At 38.1% G+C, this 25,014-nt stretch overlaps 2 protein-coding genes across 4 annotated transcripts; one reads left to right on the forward strand and one right to left on the reverse strand.

Moving 5' to 3' along the window:
• Positions 1-1,632: 1,632 nt before the first annotated feature.
• Positions 1,633-4,641, forward strand: LOC106165092 (uncharacterized). 3 transcript variants are annotated; one of them, XM_013543184.2, is made up of 6 exons: positions 1,633-1,738; positions 2,212-2,574; positions 2,906-3,229; positions 3,565-3,705; positions 3,897-3,985; positions 4,504-4,641. In XM_013543184.2, exons 1-6 carry the CDS (start codon positions 1,666-1,668, stop codon positions 4,510-4,512), a joined length of 999 nt encoding a protein of 332 aa, XP_013398638.2. In that variant the 5' UTR covers positions 1,633-1,665; the 3' UTR covers positions 4,513-4,641. The 3 variants fall into 3 exon arrangements, with proteins under 3 accessions (XP_013398638.2, XP_086873303.1, XP_086873304.1); XM_087017177.1 differs by having other exon boundaries at positions 2,906-3,223; XM_087017178.1 differs by having other exon boundaries at positions 2,906-3,130.
• LOC106165090 (uncharacterized) lies at positions 4,584-20,730 on the reverse strand. Its single transcript, XM_013543183.2, has 6 exons — positions 20,014-20,730; positions 8,241-8,642; positions 7,517-7,840; positions 6,913-7,146; positions 6,565-6,684; positions 4,584-6,369 (listed from the first exon to the last, which is right to left on the reverse strand). The coding sequence occupies exons 1-6, from the start codon at positions 20,078-20,080 to the stop codon at positions 6,335-6,337; spliced, it is 1,182 nt and encodes a 393-aa protein (XP_013398637.2). The 5' UTR covers positions 20,081-20,730; the 3' UTR covers positions 4,584-6,334.
• Between the last annotated feature and the right edge of the window lie 4,284 nt (positions 20,731-25,014).

Genomic DNA, 25,014 nt, shown 5'->3' on the forward strand with positions numbered 1-25,014 from the left:
TACAGTGCAGGTTAGAGTTCACTTGATATAGGTCATATGTCATGATCCTTTCCGATTATAAATCATGAAATCAGCCATACTATCATGTCAAACACACACACACACACTCACGCGCGCGCGCGTATGTATAAACGGGTAACATTTAACAAAATTGGGACATTTTAAAACCATACCAGAACAGTGGGTACCGAGGCGTGTGCCGTAGTGTCATTGTTTAAATGTCCGATCGTCTCTGGGCGAATACGTAGAGTCCTGGCGTGCTCCACAAAGCATGTCCAAAACCGCACAAAATTCAGAAAAATATAAACGACTCAGTTCATCATTATTATGGCCATAAAGACTTCAGCTTTTTTAGGAAGTTGAGTTGTTGAGGTGTAGTTCAACAACTACCACTATTGCATAATCCAATATTTGAATAAAATGACTTAGTTTTCAAATTCAGTATTTTTAATTACAATGCTTAACATATCAGAACCAACAACAACAACAAAATGATAATTATAAATTTTTTCTAAAATCCCAAGAGTGGAGTTTTAACAATACAAACAAGAATAATTTTTAAAAATCTAAATACACAGAATTTCACATTAAGCTATAAATCAAAATTGATGAGTTAAAAAAAAAAAGATTGAAAGGAATATAGACCAATATCTCATGTGGTTTATGTATTTGTTTAGAAAACGAGAGGCCAAATATGTAAGCACTAGCTGACGTTATCGTAAGTCAGACCCTTTATCAAGTTATTATTTGTATAGTATATTTGTTAACAAATAAAGCAGAAATTGATTTTAAAAATAGGTCATTCATGTTAACACAATTTCCCCTGATGTCAACAAGGTCAAGATACTGTGAGAAATAATGCAATGCGGTGTCAGGGTTCACTGTGGGTTTTGTTCGGTATAGAGAAATGTTTGAATGTCGTTTATAGACTTTTTTGCTTCTCTTTCGTATTCCTTTATTCTCATTACACGCAAACACAGTGAACAGTCAACGTGGGGTTTCCATTCTGTCTTTTCATATGAAATGTTGACAAAGGTTATTTTCAGCTCTGGCGAAATTTCCATTCAGTTGGGTTTTTCCGTTGCGTTAGTTGCGAATGTTCGTCGTGGTGAAGTTGCTCATCTGCCACATGGCTGCAACCTGTGATTCCTTAAGTCTGATAAGGCGATGGTTCCTTGCGCTAATCGGAAGGTTCTTTGGTCCGATATTTGAGTTCTTTTAAGTTTTTTTATATTTGCTTCGAAGGTTTATACACTGCTCTTCCGAAAAAAATATTTATGGTATTAATTATGCCATGGAATTTGGTCAAGAGAACTCATTATCTTTATGTAATTCGTTTGTTCAATACCATTACCTTGCATGTCTTGAACTCCCCAGTGAAAAAAATAATAGTAATAATACTAATACTAATAATAATAAAGTTCAATCAAGGCCAGATTAAGTCTAATCGACAGTGACCCATTAATGCACATGCACTGCAGCAGTTAATATTGAAAACAAAGAACGACGAATACTGGCACGATCTTGCCATTTAAACGTCCCCAAATGCATTCAACGGGTCTTGTTATAACAACAATGTACAAAGCATCTATAATATTGGTCATAGTACAACACTGATGAACTTAATAAATAGTTCTCATGTTTTACTGACACTGTTTAGATGAAATGGCCGCCAGATTGATGAGCAAGTGTTGCGTGCATGTTATTACAGGTCTGTCACTTTTCTATTTTGCAAAAGGTGAGTATACATATAATCTCTCTCTCTCTCTCTCTCTCTCGGCAGATGAAGAAAAAACTAATCAAGCCCACGAAAGACAATGAAGCTCCACAGGGAGATATTCGTTGGGTTCCTTATCAACCTGCATGAACTAGACTCGTCTTTTATAACGTATTGTATGTTTAAAAACACCTACCAGTTCAACATTTCAGAGCATATCCACCGACGGGAATTAGTTAAAGACAACTTTTCATTCTAAGAATATACAGATGCTTGCATGCATTGTATGGAGCTGTTTGCAAAGGTCAAATTAAACTGAATACAGCATTTTAAATGTCAGTGCAAATTTACATTTGTTGCCTAAAGGGGTTTTAGGGACAATTGACTTTGTCAGTTGTATTTAGCTCATTTGTCATTGGCACAAAAAAAAAAATTAATAGCAAATGGGAAAATGTACTTACTTGAACTTTTACAACATGGCATCTCCATTTTAGTCGTGTCACAAAGCAGGGATGACGTCATCCTGGGAAGCACGTTCACCATATTCTGTCACGTGACTCTCATTCCCGACGGTTACTACCTGATAACTTGGCTTAAAGAACACCGAGGTAGTGACCCTCAACTCTACCAATATTCCATCACCAAAACCAAGACCCACATATCTGTAAGAAATACCACTAAACTAGATTTTTTAGATGGTCGAATATTACAAGCCGAGGTGGAGCCTCTGATACTTCGCGTCCCTGATGCAAGAATTACAGACGCTGGAAATTATTCGTGTTTTGCTCAGTTCATGGACCAGGGCCCTGGAGAAAACATCAGCGGTCAGGTGAACCCTCAAACTATTGACGTCATAGGTGGGTCGGGAAAGATAAATCTAGGAAATACTGTATTACTCCTCTGCGTAAAGCTTGTTGTGATCATTACATGGTTTCTTTTTCTTTTTTTTTTTTTTGCGTTCGTGGTTTTTATTTGAGACTAAAGAAAATGAATTTGAATAAAATAGTAGGTATACTTTTCAGTCTATTAAAAGTGCTTATCACATTGTTTATGCAATTATTTGTAATTATTACTCTTAAAAATTGTTTTGAAGCTTACAATATGTTGTGTTCAAAATACTCCCCACGCCCTTCAAACTTTGCGCCGTTTCGAATAATTGACAAATTGCTATTAAAATGCGTAATTTAGGTCCGCCGACTGTTCCAACACTGACAAGTCTCCAATACCCCAACGGGACCGTAGCTGTAACATGTAACTCAACCCATGGTCACCCGCCACCACAGATACAGTGGTACCAGTTAGAGGAGAAGTTCACTCCTGACAGGGACATGGTCTCACGAGGCACAGCCTGTTTGCAGGAGATGAATGCTTACTGCCTTGTCCCTAGCGTGTCAGAAACGCTAACAGTGGCAGGTAACATCTCGGCGTTTTATAGGTGTGAGACAGTTCACTCTACCGGCAGTCTCAGCAGTCCATCACTGATCCTACTTGGCCTATTCGACATAGGTGATGGTATGGTGAAATTAATTTATATTTACATATATATATATATATATATATTTTTTTTTTTTTTGAAATTATTTTTAACAGTAATTATATTGTCATTACTAATACCATAGGCCAACTGTAGGTGTCTACTTTGACGTGCATTCAATTGTTTATCAACATCACTTTACCGTTTAACGATTGCAATTTATATTTATATCTATCACACCAATAGACCTTTTTGTATTCAGCAACATAACAAAAGCGACTTGGATGGAATTTCAGAAGGTCAATCCCATCGTTGCTGAAAGGAGCATTCATTTATGTGTCAATAATATTATTTGTTTATTTACTTTCTCAAGTTGACCTAACGCCCGGTCACAGTTCATTGTGGAAATACGCAGGGGTAGGTGTTGGGGCGGCGCTTATCATCGCGTCCCTCGTAGTGATGGCTAACTTCGATCGTGTAAGCAAAAGGTGCAGGAAGAAGGCAGAAAATACGGGTAAGCCACATGTTATTCTCTGTCAGAGATCACTTAAAAGGAGATCAGTCAGTTCGTTATAATGGAAGCTGATTTTCAATCAAGGAGCAAGTATTAGGTCTAGGTCCTATGTTATAATTTTTATAATCAATCTCCCTCGTTGGCAAGAAAAGTAACTGTGGATAACAAGAAAAATGCGTGTTGCGTTACAGAAAGCGACCGTCAGCCAAAAGGTCAATACATAGACAAAAGGAGAAGTACGGAAAGCACAGATGTTTATGATATTGAAAACGAAACTCAGGTATGTGAGCTAGCTTAAGGGCATTTCAAGATTATTAAATTCCAGGGTAACCTTCTCTCTCTCTCTCTTCATCTCTCTCTCTCTCTTTCTCTCTCTCTCTCTCTTATCATTTCAGTCTCTCTCTCTCTCTCTCTCTCTCTCTCTCTCTCTCTCTCATCATTTCAGACTCTCTAGATTTCTCTCTCTCTCTCTCTCTCTCTCTCTCTCTCATCATTTCAGACTCTCTAGACCTCTCTCTCTCTCTCTCATCATTTCAGACTCTCTCTCTCTCTCTCTCTCTCTCATCATTTCAGACTCTCTAGATTTCTCTCTCTCTCTCTCTCTCATCATTTCAGACTCTCTAGATTTCTCTCTCTCTCTCTCTCTCTCTCTCTCTCTCTCTCTCTCTCATCATTTCAGACTCTCTAGATTTCTCTCTCTCTCTCTCTCATCATTTCAGACTCTCTAGATTTCTCTCTCTCTCTCTCTCTCTCTCTCTCTCTCTCTCTCTCGTATACTTGTATTCATCATTATTTCAGTTGGCGTAACAAGCTGTAAAGAAACAAAACCTTGGGACAAACAGGTCGCCAAATAGGAGAGAAAGCAGAAGACAAAACCGTTGGCAATATTTTACATCTTTATTATTTTTGAGTCGCTATAAAATAGTTGTACATTTGTATAAAGATTACAGACTTTTACGTGAAGGTTCCCATCATCTTCATCGACACGAATCGTGAAGTACAGTAATAAACAAGTATTTGACACGCAGACTTCCTCAGTTAACTTGTCAAAGTGTCAGATTGTGCTGGACAGTGAACCCCCCAAGCTGACCCAGTGTGAGAAACGACAAAGACCAGTGATCAAAATTTGACTCAGAGCGGGAAAGAGGACGATTCGTTCGCGCCCCCCCCCCCTGCTACGGGCCATAATCGTAGAGTATTTCTAATACGTATCATTCAGATTATCTTTAATGGTTTACAGTATTTTATTTTCTGTACATAACTTTAATCGTAGGATTGTATGAAGTAAACCAATGCAAATAAACACAAAAATCGGACGTTTGTTTAGTATATTTGCTTTATTTCTTAACTGAGAGATTGATGGCGCACCGACGGGCCACTGAGTAAAAAAGCCGATGCATAGACGTAAAAGTAATGATGGTGAAAGACAAAAGTACAGAAAAACAGTCATACAACACATAAATTCAACATAGAAAAAATCCGACAGCACACCACTGTAAAGTATGCCTCAGCAAAAATGTATTAATTGTATTTATACACAACACTTTTAAGTGTTAGAAATTGAAATTTAAAACTTTCATGTTATCTTTGCCTCATTGTGACTCCAATGAGACATTGGTTGATAAATCTATCTACATGTATAGTGTGCGGCAGTCGAGGCTGGTCCAGGCCTGCCACATTTGCCCTATGTTCAGTGGGGAGATTAGTATGTAATAATAAATAATGCCGAGGGTTCAATCCTCCCCATGCACTTATTAATGCATATGTAAGGGCACCCCCACAGGCTTCCATATTTCCCCAAAGGAGGAGAAGTTATACACTCTAAGACAAACGAATGACTAAATACTCAGTCCTGCACTACATGTAAGTACCATGTTGTATCTATTTTTAAAGTGTTTTAATTTTTCGCAGCGGGGGAGGGGGGGATGTTGTAAAGACCTTCCTTTCTAGATACCAAAGATGCGTTCACATAAACGTTTACATATTGCATAAAACAGAAATAATAATAATAAACAATAAAAACAACAACAACAACTGTCGATATGTATCTAGGGCCGTTTGAGCACAAATCCTTTTCATTCCAGTCATTGAGTTTCGATTGCCATATCTTTCATATCAGGACTGTTCTCCCAATATTTGCATAAACGTTACTAAATAAAAACTGACTAGCTGTCCAGTTCAATTTTCCAAAGAGTAACCACCTTTTATTGGTTTACTAGAACGATTCCCTTGATATTGCTGGCAATGAGGCGACAATACTGACTTTTGCCATCCATCCTTTTATTCTGCCAGACTATGCATCTTCTTTAATGCGATGTATATCAAATGTTTGTATAAACTATAATAAGCTCTTACTTGCCTTGCTCATGCCAGTTTTAAAGCCGATGCATTTTGAGGTGTCTTGTTCCGTAGCGTATATTGTATTGCTTTATACTTTTGCATCTACTGCATTTTTATTTATATTAAAAAAACAGTCTTACAGCGATAAAATACGTCTTCTTCCCTAGGCTAGGCAAATAAAAGGAGCTTAACGCATCCGCGAGGCTGATATCACAATTGCGTTAGTTGTGCTTGCGGCGCAACCCATTGTGCTGGACGTTACATCCGAATGCTGAGTAGATATAGTGTTTCAAAGAAGTTCTTCCTCTCTGTCGTCGTATAATGCTGGAAGACAAAAAATTAGTTTGAAGAGAATGTAGTCTAAAGGATTTCCCTTTATATTATCGTATTATTATATGTTTATGTTGTCACTTACTTCCTTATTATCACGTCATGATTTATTCTACGAGATCAAGAGAAAGGGTATCTTCAAACACACAAACGTATTAATCAGCATTATCAACATGCTTAGGGCTTTACCTGAAGCTATGGAGTTATTGTTCTCATTATCTCGCTCTGGGTCGCAGCCGTGGTCCTGATCTGGTGTGATAGAGTGAGCGCCATCTGCCGGGATATAGGTGACAGTAAGGGAAGATTTGTCTGGAAAGACACAGCATAAAGTGAACGAAAAAAGTTGATGCGCCTCCAGCTGTGTAAAGGAGCGTGTGCCAAAAGCGCATACTTAATGCAAATGTAAACAAATTACTAGAATGTGAACTCTGTGGTTTTATAACTTGAGTTGGCAGATATGGGAATGTATTGTTTACGTAAATAAAAATCTATATTTTTCTAAAAAAAAAAAAGGGGGGGGGGTTTAGAAAAACCCACCTGATATCGACCTGGCGCTACAGTTGACGAAAGCTTCGATGTCGTTACAGCGACATCTATCGAGTTTAAAGCTGCGACTTCTTAGCCGCTTACGGACGGTGTACACCATAACTCCCACCACGATGAAGAATGAGATCACGATTAAAATAGCCACCACAATCGCCAGAGGACTGGCCCCTGGTTTGGGCGGGCTCGGTGTGTTATTGGCGATGATGACGTAGTGATTGCCAGAACCTAGAAAAAAAGGAAAAATTAGACACATCTTAACTGTATATTGTACATAGTATATAAGTTTTTCATTTAAAGTAAGTGAAACCCGTACAGTGTCCTTTGCCGTGTGTAAAATATCACATTCTCTTTTATAAAGTCCGAAAATGTCGCCGTAGTTGCTACGTAATTATCCTTTAAATTTTGTCTTTTATGACTTCTTCTTATAGAATTTCCAATATTTCCATATTAGAAAGTACGGGGAACTTAAAAACAGTACATTATATATTAAGGTCGCGAATATATTTCTAATATTCACAAAAAATAGCAAATTTGATATCAAGATATCTGGCCTCAATTCGTTATACCGGGGTACATATCGACATAAGTAACACACCTGAGCGACCCCCGTGCATGTAGTCAGCTCTAATACTGTCACTGCGATAGTTCCCCGTAGGATGGCGGCTTTCACAGGCATATGTCACTGACGAATTGTCCTGTACCGCTATAGTGTCCGTGATGAAATACCCTCCGCACATGCCCTCGCCCTGACTAGAAGCAGAACACGTTTCTTTGTGTTCAGATTTCACGCTACTCATCTCCTGATCGTTTTCAAACCACCTGAGCTTTGCTGGGGGTCGACCCCCCACGGAAATACAAGTGAGCAACGTGCGGTTGTCCGACATCCGCCTGCTAGAGATCATCGGCAACTCTGGAGTGACTGAAAAAAAAAAAAGTTCAATATTAACGATGAAAGGACATACAGTGTGTAAGAAACAGTTGGTACACAAATTGCAGGGGTGCAGTGCTGAGCTGTTCACTAATATGACGTCAGAATGCTTAACAGGTCCCCAGTCTACGACGCAAGTTGCCGAGGAGGTCTTTGATAAAATTGATATAATAAGTGATGTTTTAACAGGAAAGTCTATGTAAAATCATTTGATTTTTGCGGTCATAGGGCTCTGATGTTTGGTTCTTTCTAGATAACAAATAAATAAATTTAAAAATCACTTAAATACATATGGTGTTGAAATAAAATTTATGACGTCATACAAAAACCTTCGCCTATTTTGGACCCTTTTAGACGTCACACACGGTTCATGCGTCGTCATTAAATTTACCTGTCATGGTAACTTGCATAAGTTTTTCACTCTTCTTTACTTTATTTCCGTCTACAGACACTTGGCACGTATAATTCCCTTCATCTCTGAGTTCTGACTTCATAATTGCCACTCTTAGCTTAATGTCATTTGGCACTGGTATCAGTTGTGACGGCATTGTGACGAAATTAATATCTCGACCAATCAGATCGCTTAGAGTTTTATTCTCCGAATTCATGCCTAGGACGTATTTGAATATGACGTCAGGTGGCTTTTCCGCACTGGTCTGTTTAAACCACTCGACGGATAAGAAAAAACGTCCTTCATCTGGGCCCAGTGTGAAATTGCACCAGGCGGTAAAAGGTTCACGTAACTCCACATATCTCTCCTCCGCCCTGTTGGTTATCGTTAAAGCAGTGCATACTGAAAAAGAGGAAAGATTCCTAAATTTCAATCATTGACTCATAAATCTCGCAACGTATATTTCAGTTTTACGAGATAAGACCCGCGCCTAAAGGAAAAATAGAAAAAGTGACTGAAAATGTGCAAGTCACATGACTGACTAAATATCCAGTCGCAAAAGGCATGTTTTAGTAAACGTATATAGGAACGGCAATATTTAATTCATGAATAGAGTTCAGTCAGATTACACTTCACAACGTAAGATATTGTGAGGGAAAGTTAATATATTTGGGGACTAGAGCATCTGCACGACAATTTAGAGGTACAGTGTAGAAAAGAAACCTACTGACCATCTGATGTAATTGCCTCGCATTACGCATTAAATGGTAAATTGTGAGGTACAGCTGGATTACTTGCGAATGATCTGTGTATATCAATGAAAACATTTTAGACGAAGTTATTTAATTTATACGTATCAATCCATAAACTTTTCCCCAGCAATTGACCGAAGACGAACCCTTAAATGAGTTTTTATTTGTCTTTTCAAGGCATGGACAATAGTGAGTTAGGTGTCAGGAGCCAACGGTTTCACACAAGCTCTAGCGCTTCCACTTTTTCTCCCATTTTTCTTGTTTGTTTATCAGTTATTTCCAGCTGCCTTTTATGTTTTTATGTTTGTTCATTGAATAATTGATCCTGCATCCGACGGTAGTGTACACGAAGCGTGAGAGACGGACACATTTATAAAACTCCGGGTATAAAATGTCATACACAAAGTCAACAACCAAACACAACAATGAGGGTTAATGGAACTGGAAATGGGCGCATTAGTAGATTACCTGTTTCAAAGGACCTTTGTGTAAACTTCCGAGAATACGTTGTATGAAGATCTCCGTTTTCAACATCGGGCTTAGAAAAGGCTTTCGCTTCCGAATTTTTTCAATAGCATTAATGTGATACGCTCTGACGATAATATAGCCATTAGCAGGTGTGAGTGGGATTGAAATAAGCAAGCCATGGTGAAGAAGTTTCATATTCTACCTTTATTTTCTATTTCTACATATTTCAGGAAATTCCATTTGAGAACTTGACAGAAACCCATGTGAGCAGAAATTCTTTAACTTATTTACTTCATCTAAAATTTCAATTCTAAATCTAAAGCTACCCCACCTGAAACTTCCCACTGATACCCTTCCAGCCCATTTCCCAAACAAAACTCAACGCCCGTCCTCAAAAGGGACATGGGGAGAAATATCAGGCCCACAGAGAAACAGTTAAGTAATCGTAAAGGCCCCGCTATATTTACCAAAAACCATACATATTCACACAATAGAGGGGTATTTCCCAGCCACCTCTAGATTGGGCCGGAGAAGGTGAAATGCTTACCTCTGTGCACCTAATTGTTGTTTTTTGTGTGTTTATTATTGAATTGCGTTTAACGCTATATATACGTAGGAATACCAGCCCGTCCTTAGTGTCCATACAACTTTGACGCACAATATTAATACTGTACATGCCAAGATTTTCAAATCAATACACTGACCGATTCGTGTTAATAAAAGTATTTGAATGTCACATATCATGCTAAAACCATACTACCGTCAGATGTTGGAATGTGGCCTCATTAAAAAAAGTTGTCTTGTTCAGTAAATGATAGTTTCAAGCATTCATTTCTACCATTAAATCCGTTAAAACATTATAAACAAGAAAGTAATGACAGAGAGTATCGATTTAAAACGTCGGTAGCCAAACACTGAGGGCATCCCTTAAATTAAATATTGAAGCTTGCATAACAAAGAATGATAAGACTACGTCAGAGAAAGAGTAAAATTAAGAGACGCCAATAAAAGAACAATATTTACAAAGAGGAGCTTGAAGTCATTTCTCGGTGACATCTGTGGTGGTTCTGAGCCTCCCTTTCATTGAAAACAAACAACATGTATTCCCTTAGTCTTAACAGAGTAGCATGCATGGACATAATGATGCGAAAATGCCTAGGGTTTGTTGAAAGTATGGATATTTCCAAAAACAAAAACACACGCTCAGAGAGAGAGAGAGAGAGAGAGAGAGAGAAAGAGAGAGAGAGAGATGATTCTATATTCATTCGTACTTCGCAATTTAAAGTTCTTAACACAATGGCTAAGACAAACATGATAACAAATAACCGTAAAATATGAATAAAACATAAGACAGATAATTTCTTTAAGCCTTGGTACACTGAGTAATACGAAGACAGATTTTGCGTGACAAATTGCGCCCATGGAGTAGAAGAATCATTAAACGTACAACTGTTAAATGGCAAATCTATAATGCATAATATTTGAGATATTTCTGAACAAGGTAGCAATATCAGGTACAGTAAATCCATTTTACCTATTTTCACTGGTAATTATTTATCGATTCATCCAAAGGCGGTGAGGAGAATCGCCATACTTTCCAAGAGCGGTATTCTCTTCAACTTTGGCGTTATCAATTATTAATTTTACTAATGTGTTTTGTTGTTATTGTGAATGAAATGTCAGTTGCCAATGAACGAAGAGGACAAAGACGAAAACAATGTTTGGTTACTGTACCGGTATATAATTCTGAGTCTCTTGGGTAGGTTAGTTAGCGGAAGATCGACAAATAACTCAAAGGCAGCCTATACTATTGGGGGCGATTTCTCTGTGTTTTGACATAAAGGGAGTGCCGATTGTACTGCGAATGATCAGAAAAATATCATTTACAGTTCTGCCCCCTCTTTTGACTTAAAACTCTGGTAAAAATGATTTCGCTGTCAAATTCTAAAAATCTTACTAGTTGAAGGATGAAGAGGTCTGAATATGGCACACAAGTTTAGGATAAAATCGCTTTTCTCTATGCAATTAACTTCCTCTTTTATAAACAATACCAACGCATTATCTCTGAAAACCAATAAAACAGCCTCCTACACTTACATCAACAGTTAAGTCACACTTAACAGGAAAACAATTACAAGGGGGAAAACATACAGCGGTTTGATTCCTCTGCTGGGTGAAACACTATCGGTTAGAATTCAATGGAGAGCACACAGTCGAGACACATGCTCGATAACTGACCCGCGGCGCGATCAATAAGGAATCAATTTCCATTCTAACCCATTGTTTCAAATAAAGAACACTAATCATCCATTAAAGGGCCTGGCGGGAAGATTATAATGCACGACATAAGGGTAGTCAGGGCAAGGGTTCAATTACGCAGACCCCGACCCTCGTTGAACCTCGTTGTTGGTATTCCCCGGCATGACGAGGTATTGATTCGGAATCAAACACAAAACAACACGTGTTTAGCCGGCAGAGATTGATCCGTGATCAATTAAAACAATTCTCTGTTACGGCGTCTTGTACGTGTCTCGGTCCTTAAGCGGTCCCTGAAGAGGAGGATTATATTTTGATCATACAAATTCATCCTCTACTTGTAACTGCTTAACTTCCGTCGGGTTCCTACTTTAAGTAATTGACTACGAAGTGGATTACTACAAATCGTATGTACATATACGAGTTAGGTTAAGCGAGTGCGCGTGACACGTGGCGAGGAATTTGATACCTCAGGACGTGACTAGACATTAATATATTTTAAACAAATTCTTGCCTGGCGTAGTAACATTATACTCAAAGTGTAAATCTACAACTTTTCTCGTGTTTCATTACTGATGTACACTATGTTTTTTAGTCTACCATACATTTCTTTACTGTAAATCTTCTTTGCTTACATTTAAATTGACAACTTACAAAGACGGTCCACTTTAAGTTCATACACGTACGCATATACACACATTAATGCCACGTACAGAACAAACACACGTACACCAACATACCAAAGAATAAAATGTCCGAATAATAGTATAACTTTCACTTCCGACCACTGTAGCGCTTTAAGACACGACAACAAGAGCCCGGTAATTAAGTAATTAATATTTGTAATAATAGAGCTAGTAACAGAGCTACGAATCGCTATCATAATTAGTCCCCATCACCTGTAACAGCATCATTATTTTCATTCTAAACTGCCCTTAGTTCCCGTATGGCTGGAAAAGCCCCATCGGGGAGATAACTTGAATGTACATTATTGACTCCGAAGCGTCTGTATCACTTGCGATAGATTAAGCAAATACTATTTGATAAATTGCTCAAGTCAGCGTAAGAATTATACCCCCAAGACCTTTCTTACTGCCCCATTTATCATGACCGTTAGATAATCAGAGAAATACGTGTTCTGTATTTGTGATTGCGAAATTTGTGTAGAGTATAATCGGTGTCACTAACTTCAAGGAAAACATATATCCTGCATTTGAATTGTAAACTATGTTCATATTTATATTACAGACGCAAAATTTATTATGCAATAATAGATTATATGTAATACATAACGTAGTGAAATACGGGTTTAATTATATTGACTATGATTTGTGGACAATTCCATGCCCCCTACAAGAACTGACAAAACTATAGCGGAGCAGGTAATACGTTTCACAGTAAATTAGAGACGAATTTCCGAGGAAGTTGACCTGGGCAAAAATCAATTAATATTTGCAACGCGCAGTTTGTGTATGAATTCAAATACACCCAGGAGAAACGGTTTTATTAAATCTTAGACGAAGATGATACCGTGTCGGCGTTTATCGTTACCAATGGAGTCGCATTTCAGTCCTTGAGTGGGTTTTATTGCGATTTTCGACAGAAAAAGAATCCCTCAACAGCAATAGAAAGCTTGGTCAGGACCATAATCAAACATATGAAATTTTCTTATGTCTTCATAAGTTAAGTGCTGATCATGATTAAATGCTGGTACATTACTGTCCTAAGTTTCACTGGATTGCGGAGACAGTAAACGAACGTACATTTAATGCTGGTGAAATGAAAAGGTCAAGTTTAGCAGGTGCACCGAACGCCTTTAGATTAAGAGTGACGAAAATACTGGTTTAGAGAAGAAAATTGATTGATTCAAGAAGTTGAAAATCAGGATGATCAAATGCGAATATACTGATCCACATACTAAAAGAAATGTCTCAAATCGGCCTCCAAAGCTCAGGGTAGCGGGTCCTTAGTTTTGGAATTGAAAGTCGACCACCACCACCACCCTCTCCGCTAATGAGTTGGTTGTTTAAGAGGCAAAGAGATCTCACAAAACATCAAATAACACCTCTTGGTTTTAGACATTTTAGTGGAGTGAGACTGAAGCTGTTTCGTAAACAAACCGGGTTCAAAAATCAACAGACGCGGCGGGAAAGCAAATTAGAATATCTAAAATAGAATTTGAAAAGATGAGGGTGGAGTCATTAGGGAACGCGTTGGTGGCTCTTAACAAGTCTGACATTTGTTAATGAAAACATACAAAATAATGATGAACACGAGTCTTTTAGAGACAAGAGGTTCTATTTCATGGAGAGAAAAAAAACAGCACTGAGCAAAAAACAACATATTGTGGTGAAGGAGAGAAAGCCCATGCAGTGATGAAGATATCGAAATTAAGTTACACTTAAGCCAGGAGTACAGTAAAGGGGAATACTATAAAAACTCTGTACTAAAACACTGTTACCAGGCACAAATGACAAAAAAAAAAAAAAAAAAAAAAAACATGATTATACTGATTTATAAGATATATTTTCACTTAAGCCCATGTTCCATAATTCCTCAGATTGCGTAACAGACGCGCTTTTGCTATTTTAGACTCAATTTGTAACAAGTTTTCATCTTGCTACAGGCATCGGAATCACCTGTCCTTGCACTCTTTATAACTCTAGAAGACAAACTGTTTTCGCTACCTCATCTCCGTCACTGCCACCGGCTGTATGGTATTTCGCTTCTTGTTTTGCGATGAAACAACATGGTGATTGATTAAGGTGAATCATGGTTTTCGCAGGTGAAGTTAGCAAGCAAAAAAACATAGCCGCATGGAATTAAAACGCATTCTACTGACGTGTCACACAGGTGTATATGCAAGCAAGCACCTGTCGACCTGCCTGTATTTGAGAGAAGATTAATAGAACAAGACGTGCGGTTACAACGGTTTTAACAAAAATGGAAAGAAAAAATAAAAGTAATCCGAGTTCTGATGACGCCTGAATGCAATCCTTATGGAAACTCTCTGTATTCATGCTTCACAAATAAATAAATAAATAAATAAACAAAAATACATCCTCTAAGCTACAATGTCTGCATCCTAATTATTTCAGACTGCATTTTACATTCTGTTCCCCTCAAGCCAAGAAACACGTTCCAAGATTTCCAATAAACTGAATAACCATACCATACTGCGGGCATCTTTTCCTTTATAACAGAGATAAACAGTAACGGATAGTCATTATTTTTCTTCACTGGTTTGGAAGTTCACCAGAATGTGACCTTACGTGTTTAGTTTTATAATCAGCCACTCATACTAAACAGTATTGAAATCGCATTATTCAGCATTATGCGATATAATTAATATTTAACAGATGTTTTGTTAACAAAATCCATACACAGTAATACTATACAGCACCCAATTTCTGCCTGCATGGGCGTACCTAACAAGCGTCCTTACGGGATGTTGTTTGTTTAACTACTTGTGCGTATATTGGTGTCACACTGTTTGTTTGACCGCGCGCGCGCGCGCGTGTGTGTGTGAATGAGCAGGCGCATGCGTTTACCTGTGCCTGCGCATGTGTGTGTATGTTTGTGTGTGTGTGTGTTTGAGAGAGAGAGAATGAGAGAATGAGAGACTAAGAGGTGGGCGAGGTGATAAAGGTAGGTAATACATGTACATATCTGCAATCACAGCATGTTGTTATGCATGCTATGTTACCTGATATCTTGAACATGTTGATCATTTCTACATATCTCAAGGGACTGTTGCCATTAAAAATTATCCCATTTCGTTCCATCTAAATGCAGTCGGTTTTGTATTACAATTTTCAAAACGTATGAAAAAAGAGCGTCCTCAAAATAAAGACTGGAGCAGAAGCTATCTCGGTTTTTTCTCTGTTGAAAAGTCAGCTGCTGCGTACTTTGAGAACTATGTCCCCCATTTCTCCAAACAAATTCTTGTCTTCAGGTCTGTATCTCACTAGATAAAGTCGATGTGGACTGCGATTCTCCGTGAGAAAATCGTTATGCCTTACAATCAAGGGAGGTACAACAAAACAAAGGGATATTCTTCTTGGCGTCGTGAACCTTCCCAAAGCCAGCTTGTTTACGTTGGTACATGTATATATCATATAATAACTCCTTGTAAATATTTCCATAAAAACAATTTATTTATTTTATAGAAATGTTTGAAGGAGAACCTTATCATCACCACCCTACGACTCTTCGTCTGCAATGAGTGTAGTAAGTAGAAGAAAGCATCTGTTGTTTCTACCCGGTCGACCTACAGGTTTTAAAATGGCTTACGTCATTATAAATCATCCCGTGACATTTCCACCCTGAATTCAAATGATAAGAAGCGCCGAAACTTGGAAAATGGTGTTTACATCGTGACAAAGTTGAAGAGGTCTTAGAAATAGCTTCCGTCCAATAACCTGTAACAGAAGAGCCAGTGTCGCATGCTTCTGCATGGGATAACGCACTCAACTTGCCTCAAGCCATTTGATCTGAACTGGAACAAGAACAAGTGCGCTCATGGCGCAACTGAGTTTCAGGTTTCATAATGCACGAACTCTTCCTTGTCTCTAGGCTGGGTGTTCAACTTCAAAGCTTAGAGAATGAAGATGTGTGTGTAATTACATGCCCTGCCAAATATCGGTGTACCGGTAACCTTTTTATCAGACAGATCAATTTTACAAACTAAAGCTTTACCTCTTACGAACAATTTCTACACCGACTCGTGTAAGATGTTTGGTTGTGTTGGTGGTTTAATGGTTATGTTTCGTATTTGGTATCCATTGGGATTTTACTAGTTTTAGGGGGAAGCTAGGCCAATAGTGACATTTGAAATTGCCCCTTCGATGCCTCTTTTATTCTGCCCTTGCGTTTGCAAATCAGACAATTAATCACTGCTTGTCAATTGGTATGCAATTATTTATTTTTTATCTTATTCTTCACGAAATCCTATATTGTAGATTAAAACAGCATACAAATAGTCTTAACGACCAGTTCTTATACCCTGACCTTCCTCGGTTTTACGTAGGCAGTCTGTTATCATTATGTATATATTAGGCAGACACTGTACATAACTTGTGTCGTGAAACCCAGGGTGAGAAAAGTAAATAACATATTTACAACCAGCAATCTACCTTAAACCCTTTATACCTGCACTTGTATAATGTATCCAAATCTTTATGTTAAAAGACCTCCATTGAAACTCACCGGGAAACTCAGGCTACTCGAGGGAACACAATCTACATAATCGTTAACAATTGGCCCGTGCACACGATAATCTCAAAACTCTCAAACAAAGCTGCCGAAAACGAATAACCAATACTCTGCCCGTACCTGCCAGCTACAGCAGGCTACCATACCAATCACCAACTGTTCGTTTACACTATTTTCTTAACATTAAGTCTCCCCGGGGGATAAGTAGATGTGTTAAGCCTCAGTGGGTATGACACCCTTAAGAATTTGGCTACCTGCACGTCGAGTAAAAGTACACTAATTTCAGTCCCGTGAGTTGAATGTTAAAACAGGCTGAGCGATGATGTTCAACCACCTTCACTTGCCGCACTCAAAACTAATTAACTCCACAGCTGAGGCGTTTTGACTTTTCCACAGATGGGCTTTCGTTTATGGCATCGTCTTTATCGGCTGTCTTCGCATGTACATGCCTTCTACATGTATGTACAACTGTATCATGTTCCTCAGTTTTCGATTTCGAAATAAAGCGGCGTTTTTATAGAAAAAATAGGAAGTTAATGGGGCACTTTATGCTTGTTCGGATTACAATTACAGGTTCTCTACTCTTTTCTAAACATTTACAAGTTACATGTACTAGCAAACTATAATGATACGATCATAGGCAGGGGGGTACGTGACCCTTAAGAATAATAATAATAATAAATAAAATAACAAAAACATAAACATAAACAAAAAACAGCTTATTTCTCTCAAAACCAAACAGCTTATTTATCTCTACTGAATGAGGCTTCACTAAATCTGAAGTAAGTACACATTATATTAAAATAGAACCACTATAAACTCCGAATGAAAAATATTGATTTCAATCACTCTTATGTAATCTTTTTTTAATCCCACCCCTAGTCTTTGCTTTCGTCGCTTTAGCCTGGCGTTACAAACTATTACGTAGCATATTACAGAATATTACATAGCCCTAGATGGAGAAGAAAGGGTCTGCTTACTTAAAATTATAAATTATAATAGGTTTATTGAGCACTTAATGCCTGCTGTTATATTCACAGGTTCTCCATGCTCCAAAGTTTTCGGAATATTTAGTTTATTTAAGTAATTCGTGATTTCATACAAATATTAGGCAAAAACAGTTTCTGACTTCACAGATGAGAAGTACAAGTGATATGTGATTACACCTGGTAACGGGGCCTGGCACTCAATATCCCGTGTGTGGGCAAGGAGTATTTATGTGAACCTCAAGTATGAAGAATCGGCCTTCACAAGATAACAACATTTTTTCTCGGAAACACCTTTCTCCCTGTACCTAAGGACGATCATTTTACCTGGATGTTCATTTTACCTGGATGTTCATCAAATCTATCCCCTTTTTTCCTCCCATACTTTCCATTAAGTTGCGAGTGATATTCTTCTGGAAGATAGTTTAGATGGAACTGATTTTGTTATGATCACAACGATTTCATATTTTTGCACTGAGCAGTGAGGTGCGAAGTATATTTTTGCAAAACATCTTAGGGCGGTATTCGACATTTCAAGACGCAGGTTAAGAAACCCATTCGTGCATTTTACAGTGATTTTACTCTGCAGCTCTACCCCACAATTTGGGATATGATGCAAGAGTGTGTTTCAAGCCCGTAGGCTCGAACTTTGTGACATCTTGCCACGCCTTTTGACACTTAAATGACATGCTTTCCCTTCACCACCAGTAAACGCTCCCTTGCGAACTATCCCTCGGGGTTATACGCATCTCTCTCTCTCCCCTCTCTCTAGGCCTATATTTCATAACATCTTAACTTCTCTCAATGGTACTCTCTCGAGCCAATTGCTTTCCCACCTTCCATCCATCCATCCATCCATCCATCCACCCCTCTTCCATCCAACCCCGCCCCCTATTATTGCTCGTGAAGCCTATTCCAGTGATCACTGTTTCAGCAAGCGGAGAAACCCATTCGACCATTTCCAGCTTTTCGTTTTACGTGCCTACGCTGTATTTACTAGATTATCGTTACAATCAGCGTGATTCAACAGAAAAAGGACAGCAAATTACACCCTCTGTTTGAATAAAGAGATAGGCAAGCGACTGGGGTAACAACCAAGGGAAGCGTTAAATGAGGGCACTGTGGCTTGTGTTGAGTTAGCGTCCCAGCATTCCAGGCCGTTGAGATAAGATAAGTTCTCTTGTGTTGATGTCAAGCGGAGGATACACCTGTACAATCACACAGAAGACCCACAGTGACACCTGAGTGACAATGAAATGCCCAGCCACAGTTTTAATTCACTCTTTTACACCCTGTGACGCACCCAAATATGTTGCAGACGCAGAAGTCGCACCTACCGGTATTCTCAACCATAGTGCGCATACTAGACGAGAAGCGCAAGAAAACAAAAGCGTGAAAGACTGTACATGGTGCATGTGACAATGAATGTTTATAATAAAATTTTCAATATACTGAGTAGAAGAGTACCACGGACCACTGTGATATTCAGGGCTGTATTGTAACTAGATAGCGGGACTGTCTATAGGGTGGAGAGTTCTCAAAAAAATAATAATAAATAAAAATAAAATAAATTAATTAATTAATTAATTAATTAATTAATTAATTAAATAACCACCCTGTAGTTTCAGTACATATTACAGACACGTTTTCTGTATCAGCCTAAGCTTACAGTATCAGCGTGATGCGGGTTAATCATAAAGATAATTTAAAACTATGAAATAGCATACGGCACTCAGGGTACTAAAACGAATCTTAATCACCGACAGTTTGGTAAATTCGAATACATAATACGAGGATCAGGTTAAGAGTTTATGTATCGTAATAGATGTAATAGATTCAGTCTCTCTAATAGTTCTAGAGTAGTGTCATCCCTCCTACTGGTGTATAGATCATGGTGTATATTATGCCACTCGATGTCAAATGCCGTTTGAACCGTTCTCGTGATGTGTCGGCCTGGTTTAAATGGGTTGTATGATGCAAGCGTCTATTTGAATTTATCTCAATGGCACGGCGAGAGTAAACTCCTATAATGTACGCTATTGTTAGGTTATATTGAATATAAACATCTATTGCATAATATTATATGAACCGTCTTACCTGGAAGACAGAAGACAAGAAATATCCACTCCCTCCACATGGTTTCTACATATTCCATCCCTGGCATTAACTTTATGTTGAAATCCGTGTCAACTTTTTCTCATTCTGTTGTTAACCGGAATGCGAAAGTGGCCTCATGTCTTTTTTTGTATTACACATATCCTGTAATCATTTAAATTCGTGAGTACACGCTAATAAAATACTTCGAAGCAGTCGTTTAAATATAAGTTCCGTCTTAATTTTGAGGTAATAGAAGAACCTGTTATCTTTATTAAGTTGGTTACTTTATGAGCTCCTCGCAGCCTTCACAGCGTTGATGTCACGAAATCCCCATGTCCTGGTTTTAAATCGCTATCTGAGTTGAAGAGTACATTGGTCGGAGGTCTAGCTGGTCTCTTCAAACTTTTCTCTAGGCCTGACCACCGATAAAGAAACACACTCAGAGTAAAATAAACCTGTGGCGGTTCAATAAAAACTCCGATCACGTGGAGGTGAACGTTGTATCACATTAATTGACTATTGTTTGAACTTTGATCCGGTATATTATCCAATCTATTTCAAATTCCTCCTGGTGTGCGGTGCCAGTGACAATCTAATATAAATGGCAGAGTCACTGTGCTATCGTGTCCCGTTCTCTGTGTCGAATATTTACCTTTAACTATTTCAACTAACCACGCTATACAGGAGATAGACGCTAATAATTCAAATAGATTCACTGGCCTTGTGGGACTCGCGAAGGGGGTGCCCGCCAAGCGGAAAAAGGTCGATAAGCGCGTCCGTTGTATTGTTGTTTCACTGAGCATTTGAGTTAATTTTCAGAGACACTAAAGAATGCGTCGATGAATCTTCCAGAAAAGATTGATCAAATACTTTTGCGCTTGCTTTAAATAATACGATATTAATAATTAAATTAACACTCTAATAGGTTAAGGGAAAGCTTTTGGGGTCACCTGTAATACTAAATAAACGAATACATGCACGTGTTCCTTCAAACGCCCCAAAACTACCCACGTGCACATTTCACGATATTTTATAATATCATTCTACACAACGGGGACAGGGTATGATAACACTAATGGTATATTCAATTACGATATAAAAAGAAAACCTCCTCCACCACATGAGGCACGTAGTTTAACTCTGAAGTGGAAAATGGTGAGAGCTATGGGTTAATAGATGGCGAGTTTCACCGCTCTCGGTCTGCGTACTCGTCTAAGGGACAGTCTTGACTGTGGCCCCCTATAGACAACCTCATTATGACGTATCTTTCGTGACTGCTGGTGTTTTAAATGCTTGGTGGTGTAACCATCCCCTGCCATGATTTATATAGGCAGTCTTGTGTTATATGTAAGCCTATTGGTAAATGTGGGGCAGTGATAAAAGTTACCGCTTGTACGTAGATATTTGTATGTTTTTAACCCCGAATTTACGCAGTAAAGCTGGTGCATTGTAACGTGGAAACACGCGTAGTGCAAGCAGTTTTAATACAAATGTCAAAATGTAGATACATGTATACAATGCAATCGGATCAATAGATTAACACGCCTTCTCCTGGTGTCGAGTAGAAAACAGAAAAACTTGTGACTTTACGAGTACCGTACATTGGAAATAAAAGGAGGCGTGTCAGTCTGTTAATCTGATTACATTCAGCAAGAGTACCAGTAGATAGATAGATTCATTGTGAACAAGCCCTTAGTAATCTCTACATGCGAAAATACAAATATCATAATGTAAATATGGCACTTGTTGCAGAAATGTACATGTGGGGAAAATAAATAGAAAGAAAAAAGCATGCGAAGGTTCAGATGTAATGACTTTCCAATTTTATCATATAATTTTTGTATGACTGCATTTAACAAGCAATTGAAAAACTAAAGCCATTCTCCTAGTATATATGTAAAATAAAAATAATTTAAATACACATTTACTTATAGGGGCAAGACCCTATAAAATTAATTGCTGTTCTTATACAGGTATAACGCTAATGTTATATCACGTCATTTAGATTTACAGAATATAACGTGCGATTTTCTGAAAAAACGAAATGAAATAATTTTCCGGGAATCATAAACACTAAGACCCAGTTCTATTATTAATACTAAATCGCTAAGGTCCGTAGCCTGATACCTATATCTAAAAGAAGTAAATGAGACTTCTCCTTCCCTACGCTTAAAGGTACTGGAGGCGAATTCTTAATGTTAAAAGAAAGCGAGTTCAGAATTGATAAACTCCACATGATATAAATAAACATAGAATTTAATCTTTTTCGCTGTTGTTAACTGACGGTTATGACAGTTTTTAATAGCGAGGCATTAAAAAAAGATAGACGTCAGAAAAATGGAATATGAGATATTCTACATGTATAAGGTTCAAGTTTTGCAGCTGACACCTGGTACAAAAGCGACAAAATAATCACCCCTACTGTTTCTTTATCCATTAGAGTTAACATGTTTGTCCAATAAAAACATATCAATTCGCCCTCATTAGAATTAACTGAGATATTCCACTTTTGGCACTCAAAGTAACCCACTCTAGTTATCGGTCGATGGTCTTTTGTACTACGTGTACAAGTCTGTAATTTGTTTGTGTGTGATGTTTTGTCAGCTAATTGCGGCACATTGACAAATTTAATGGATACACTCCCGAACACAGACAGCAGTATTTCATTTCTGTGGCTTCCGAGCCGGAATTCATTGACCGCCATTGAATTCTTGGTTCCCTTAGAGTCAGCAGGCCCTTTTGTCGGAAAGAACAGCGAATCAATTTCCAAGCTTTGGGCTGTAACCTTGGGAATATTAGATGTCTGGCCACAAACTCGACCTGTTTGTGCACCGTTATTATAGAGCGATTAATTTAGTTTTCTGGGTACGGCACCTATTTTGTGTTTTTGCGATTTCCACCTGGGTACATTTCGATTGGTTTGAATATAACATTAGGTCTCCTCTTGTGTTTGGTGAAATGTTTGTAATATTTAGATGTCACCAACTATGATTCGCTGACATTCAACCCAGGTGTAGGGAATACACTCCCCATAACATACTTTGACAAATAAAGTTCATGGTCCAAAAAGTTTCGTACCCTCTCGGTGGCGCTTAGTACGGAGATTTAATGCATTAATTGATATAATACCTATATTATTATTATTATTATTATTATTATTATTATTATTATTATTATTATTATTATTATCGAAGATAACAGAAAGTTGTCTTTTTTAGAATTATTGACTTTCAAATGGCAAAGTGCTCTTTATTTACATATATAGTATCGATACTTTCCGATTACCATCACCATCCCAATGCAGATTCATTCAAAATAATAGAAGTCCACACCTGGTTGAATGGACAGACATGTCGTGTTTTAATTTCAGACAGCCGAACATACGTAAGTTGTTCTCTTTGTCCATTATAGCATCAGTACGTGCTGACGTAAGAGTATATGTTCTACTTCTATTTGAAATGGCCTATAGCCACGTTGTGCTTATCCATTAGTGGACTAAATTTTGGGCAAAATATGCCTAATACATCTTTTAACCATAACGTTGGTGAGCTTTTTTATACGTGTACCACTAGCCTTCCTTGTGGACATGTTTTTCAACTAGGTCTTGTCAATGACAATGAACTATGATTTTACGTTGTCAGTTTTGTCATTCAGTTTTGGATACGATAAACCCTTTCATAAACCCTTTGATGAGAAAGGGGAAATCATTGAAATTTCCAGAAAAATGATTTTGATGAATCTTGTGAGCACAAGCAGGTCTGGACGATTGCGCCCGTCTGCTTCTCTAGCACAATTTTTAAAAAAATCCTCGAAAATAGATAACTGAGCGACATTTCTGTAAACAAATATGCTGTTATATTATCTATGCACCATATGTGGAACGGCAACCCTGTGCAAACATTACAGAACGTTTTGTTTCCACGTTTGTTTCCAGGTGCGTCCTCAAATCCAGATCATACTGTTCAAAATACTAAAATATGGCTTTGATTTTCTTACTATGGTCAGCTTATTGATGGGTTGTACAATCAATACATTGTTGTGAAAATAATCCCTATAGAAGCTGAATGAAGAGCATTTGTTTATGACATGATTTCTGTCCCACTGTACACATTGCGTTAGGAGTGACACTTTTTTCGGTAGGGGAGTATAAATATATTTCACAAGAAGAACAAAAGTTCACTAATTTGTGAAAACGTGGGCTATTGAGACATGTCACAGGTTGATTGGCTAAAGTGATGATAGTTTGAGGACTGTAACATGGTATAAATGAACGCCTGTAAGCCCCCCCCCCCCCCCTGTGTTTTCATGCTCACGTGCTGTGCTACAATTGAGGTAAAACAGTCGGCTTGATTTACCTTATCTTAGCACAGCGTTCTTGGTTATGATGTGGTGTTTTTTTCATTACTCTCAGTGTTTAACACGTGCGTGTGTGTGTGTGTGTTTGTGTTTGTGTGTGTGTGTGTGTGTGTGTTTGCGCAACTTGAGATTCATACTTTTAGAATTCACCAATGTCCTGCAATAAAATAGAGCATAGTTACGGAATCAGCTATTTCTGATTAGTCATGAGGGATGCCCCTCACATGAACGAAGCTTTTCAGTAAAATATTTAAATCATACTGGTAGCGCATAGCAAATCGCTTTATATATCTTATTATGTAAGAAATCACCTTAAAAAACTTCTTATGTGTCGTCAGATATATACATTTTACGTATATGCTGGAGGCTGAAAAGAAGATTCCAGGGCAGAAATTGGGTTAAGGAATCCACTAATACATGAGTGAGCCATCATTGTGAGAAAAGATGCCGTATTCATACAAGATACCCAAAAAATTGATGTTTTTGATCTCATTATGTGCACTTTCTCTTGTTCCTGCTTTGATATGGTCTGCAATGCAGTCAAAACCAGGCGGGTTTAGATACGTGGCAGTAAGTGAAAAAACGGAATCAAACATGAATATCGGGTCTCATCAGCATGAAGACAGTAATAGAACAGTACCAGGA

The sequence above is a fragment of the Lingula anatina genome, chromosome 7 (genome assembly GCF_051362555.1).
Source record: "Lingula anatina isolate TDL-2025a chromosome 7, LinAna3.0, whole genome shotgun sequence".
Lineage (NCBI taxonomy): Eukaryota > Metazoa > Brachiopoda > Lingulata > Lingulida > Lingulidae > Lingula > Lingula anatina.

Coding starts and splice junctions, on each gene's coding strand:
- LOC106165090 (XM_013543183.2), bottom strand. CDS start 20,080: ATGCCAGGGATGGAATATGTAGAAACCATGTGGAGGGAGTGGATATTT. Junction 8,643..20,013: donor TCTTGTCTTCTGTCTTCCAG/GTAAGACGGTTC, acceptor CCTCTTTTTCAG/TATGCACTGCTTTAACGATA. Junction 7,841..8,240: donor TATGCAAGTTACCATGACAG/GTAAATTTAATG, acceptor TTTTTTTTTCAG/TCACTCCAGAGTTGCCGATG.
- LOC106165092 (XM_013543184.2), top strand. CDS start 1,666: ATGGCCGCCAGATTGATGAGCAAGTGTTGCGTGCATGTTATTACAGGT. Junction 1,739..2,211: donor ACTTTTCTATTTTGCAAAAG/GTGAGTATACAT, acceptor TCTCCATTTTAG/TCGTGTCACAAAGCAGGGAT. Junction 3,706..3,896: donor GAAGAAGGCAGAAAATACGG/GTAAGCCACATG, acceptor GTTGCGTTACAG/AAAGCGACCGTCAGCCAAAA.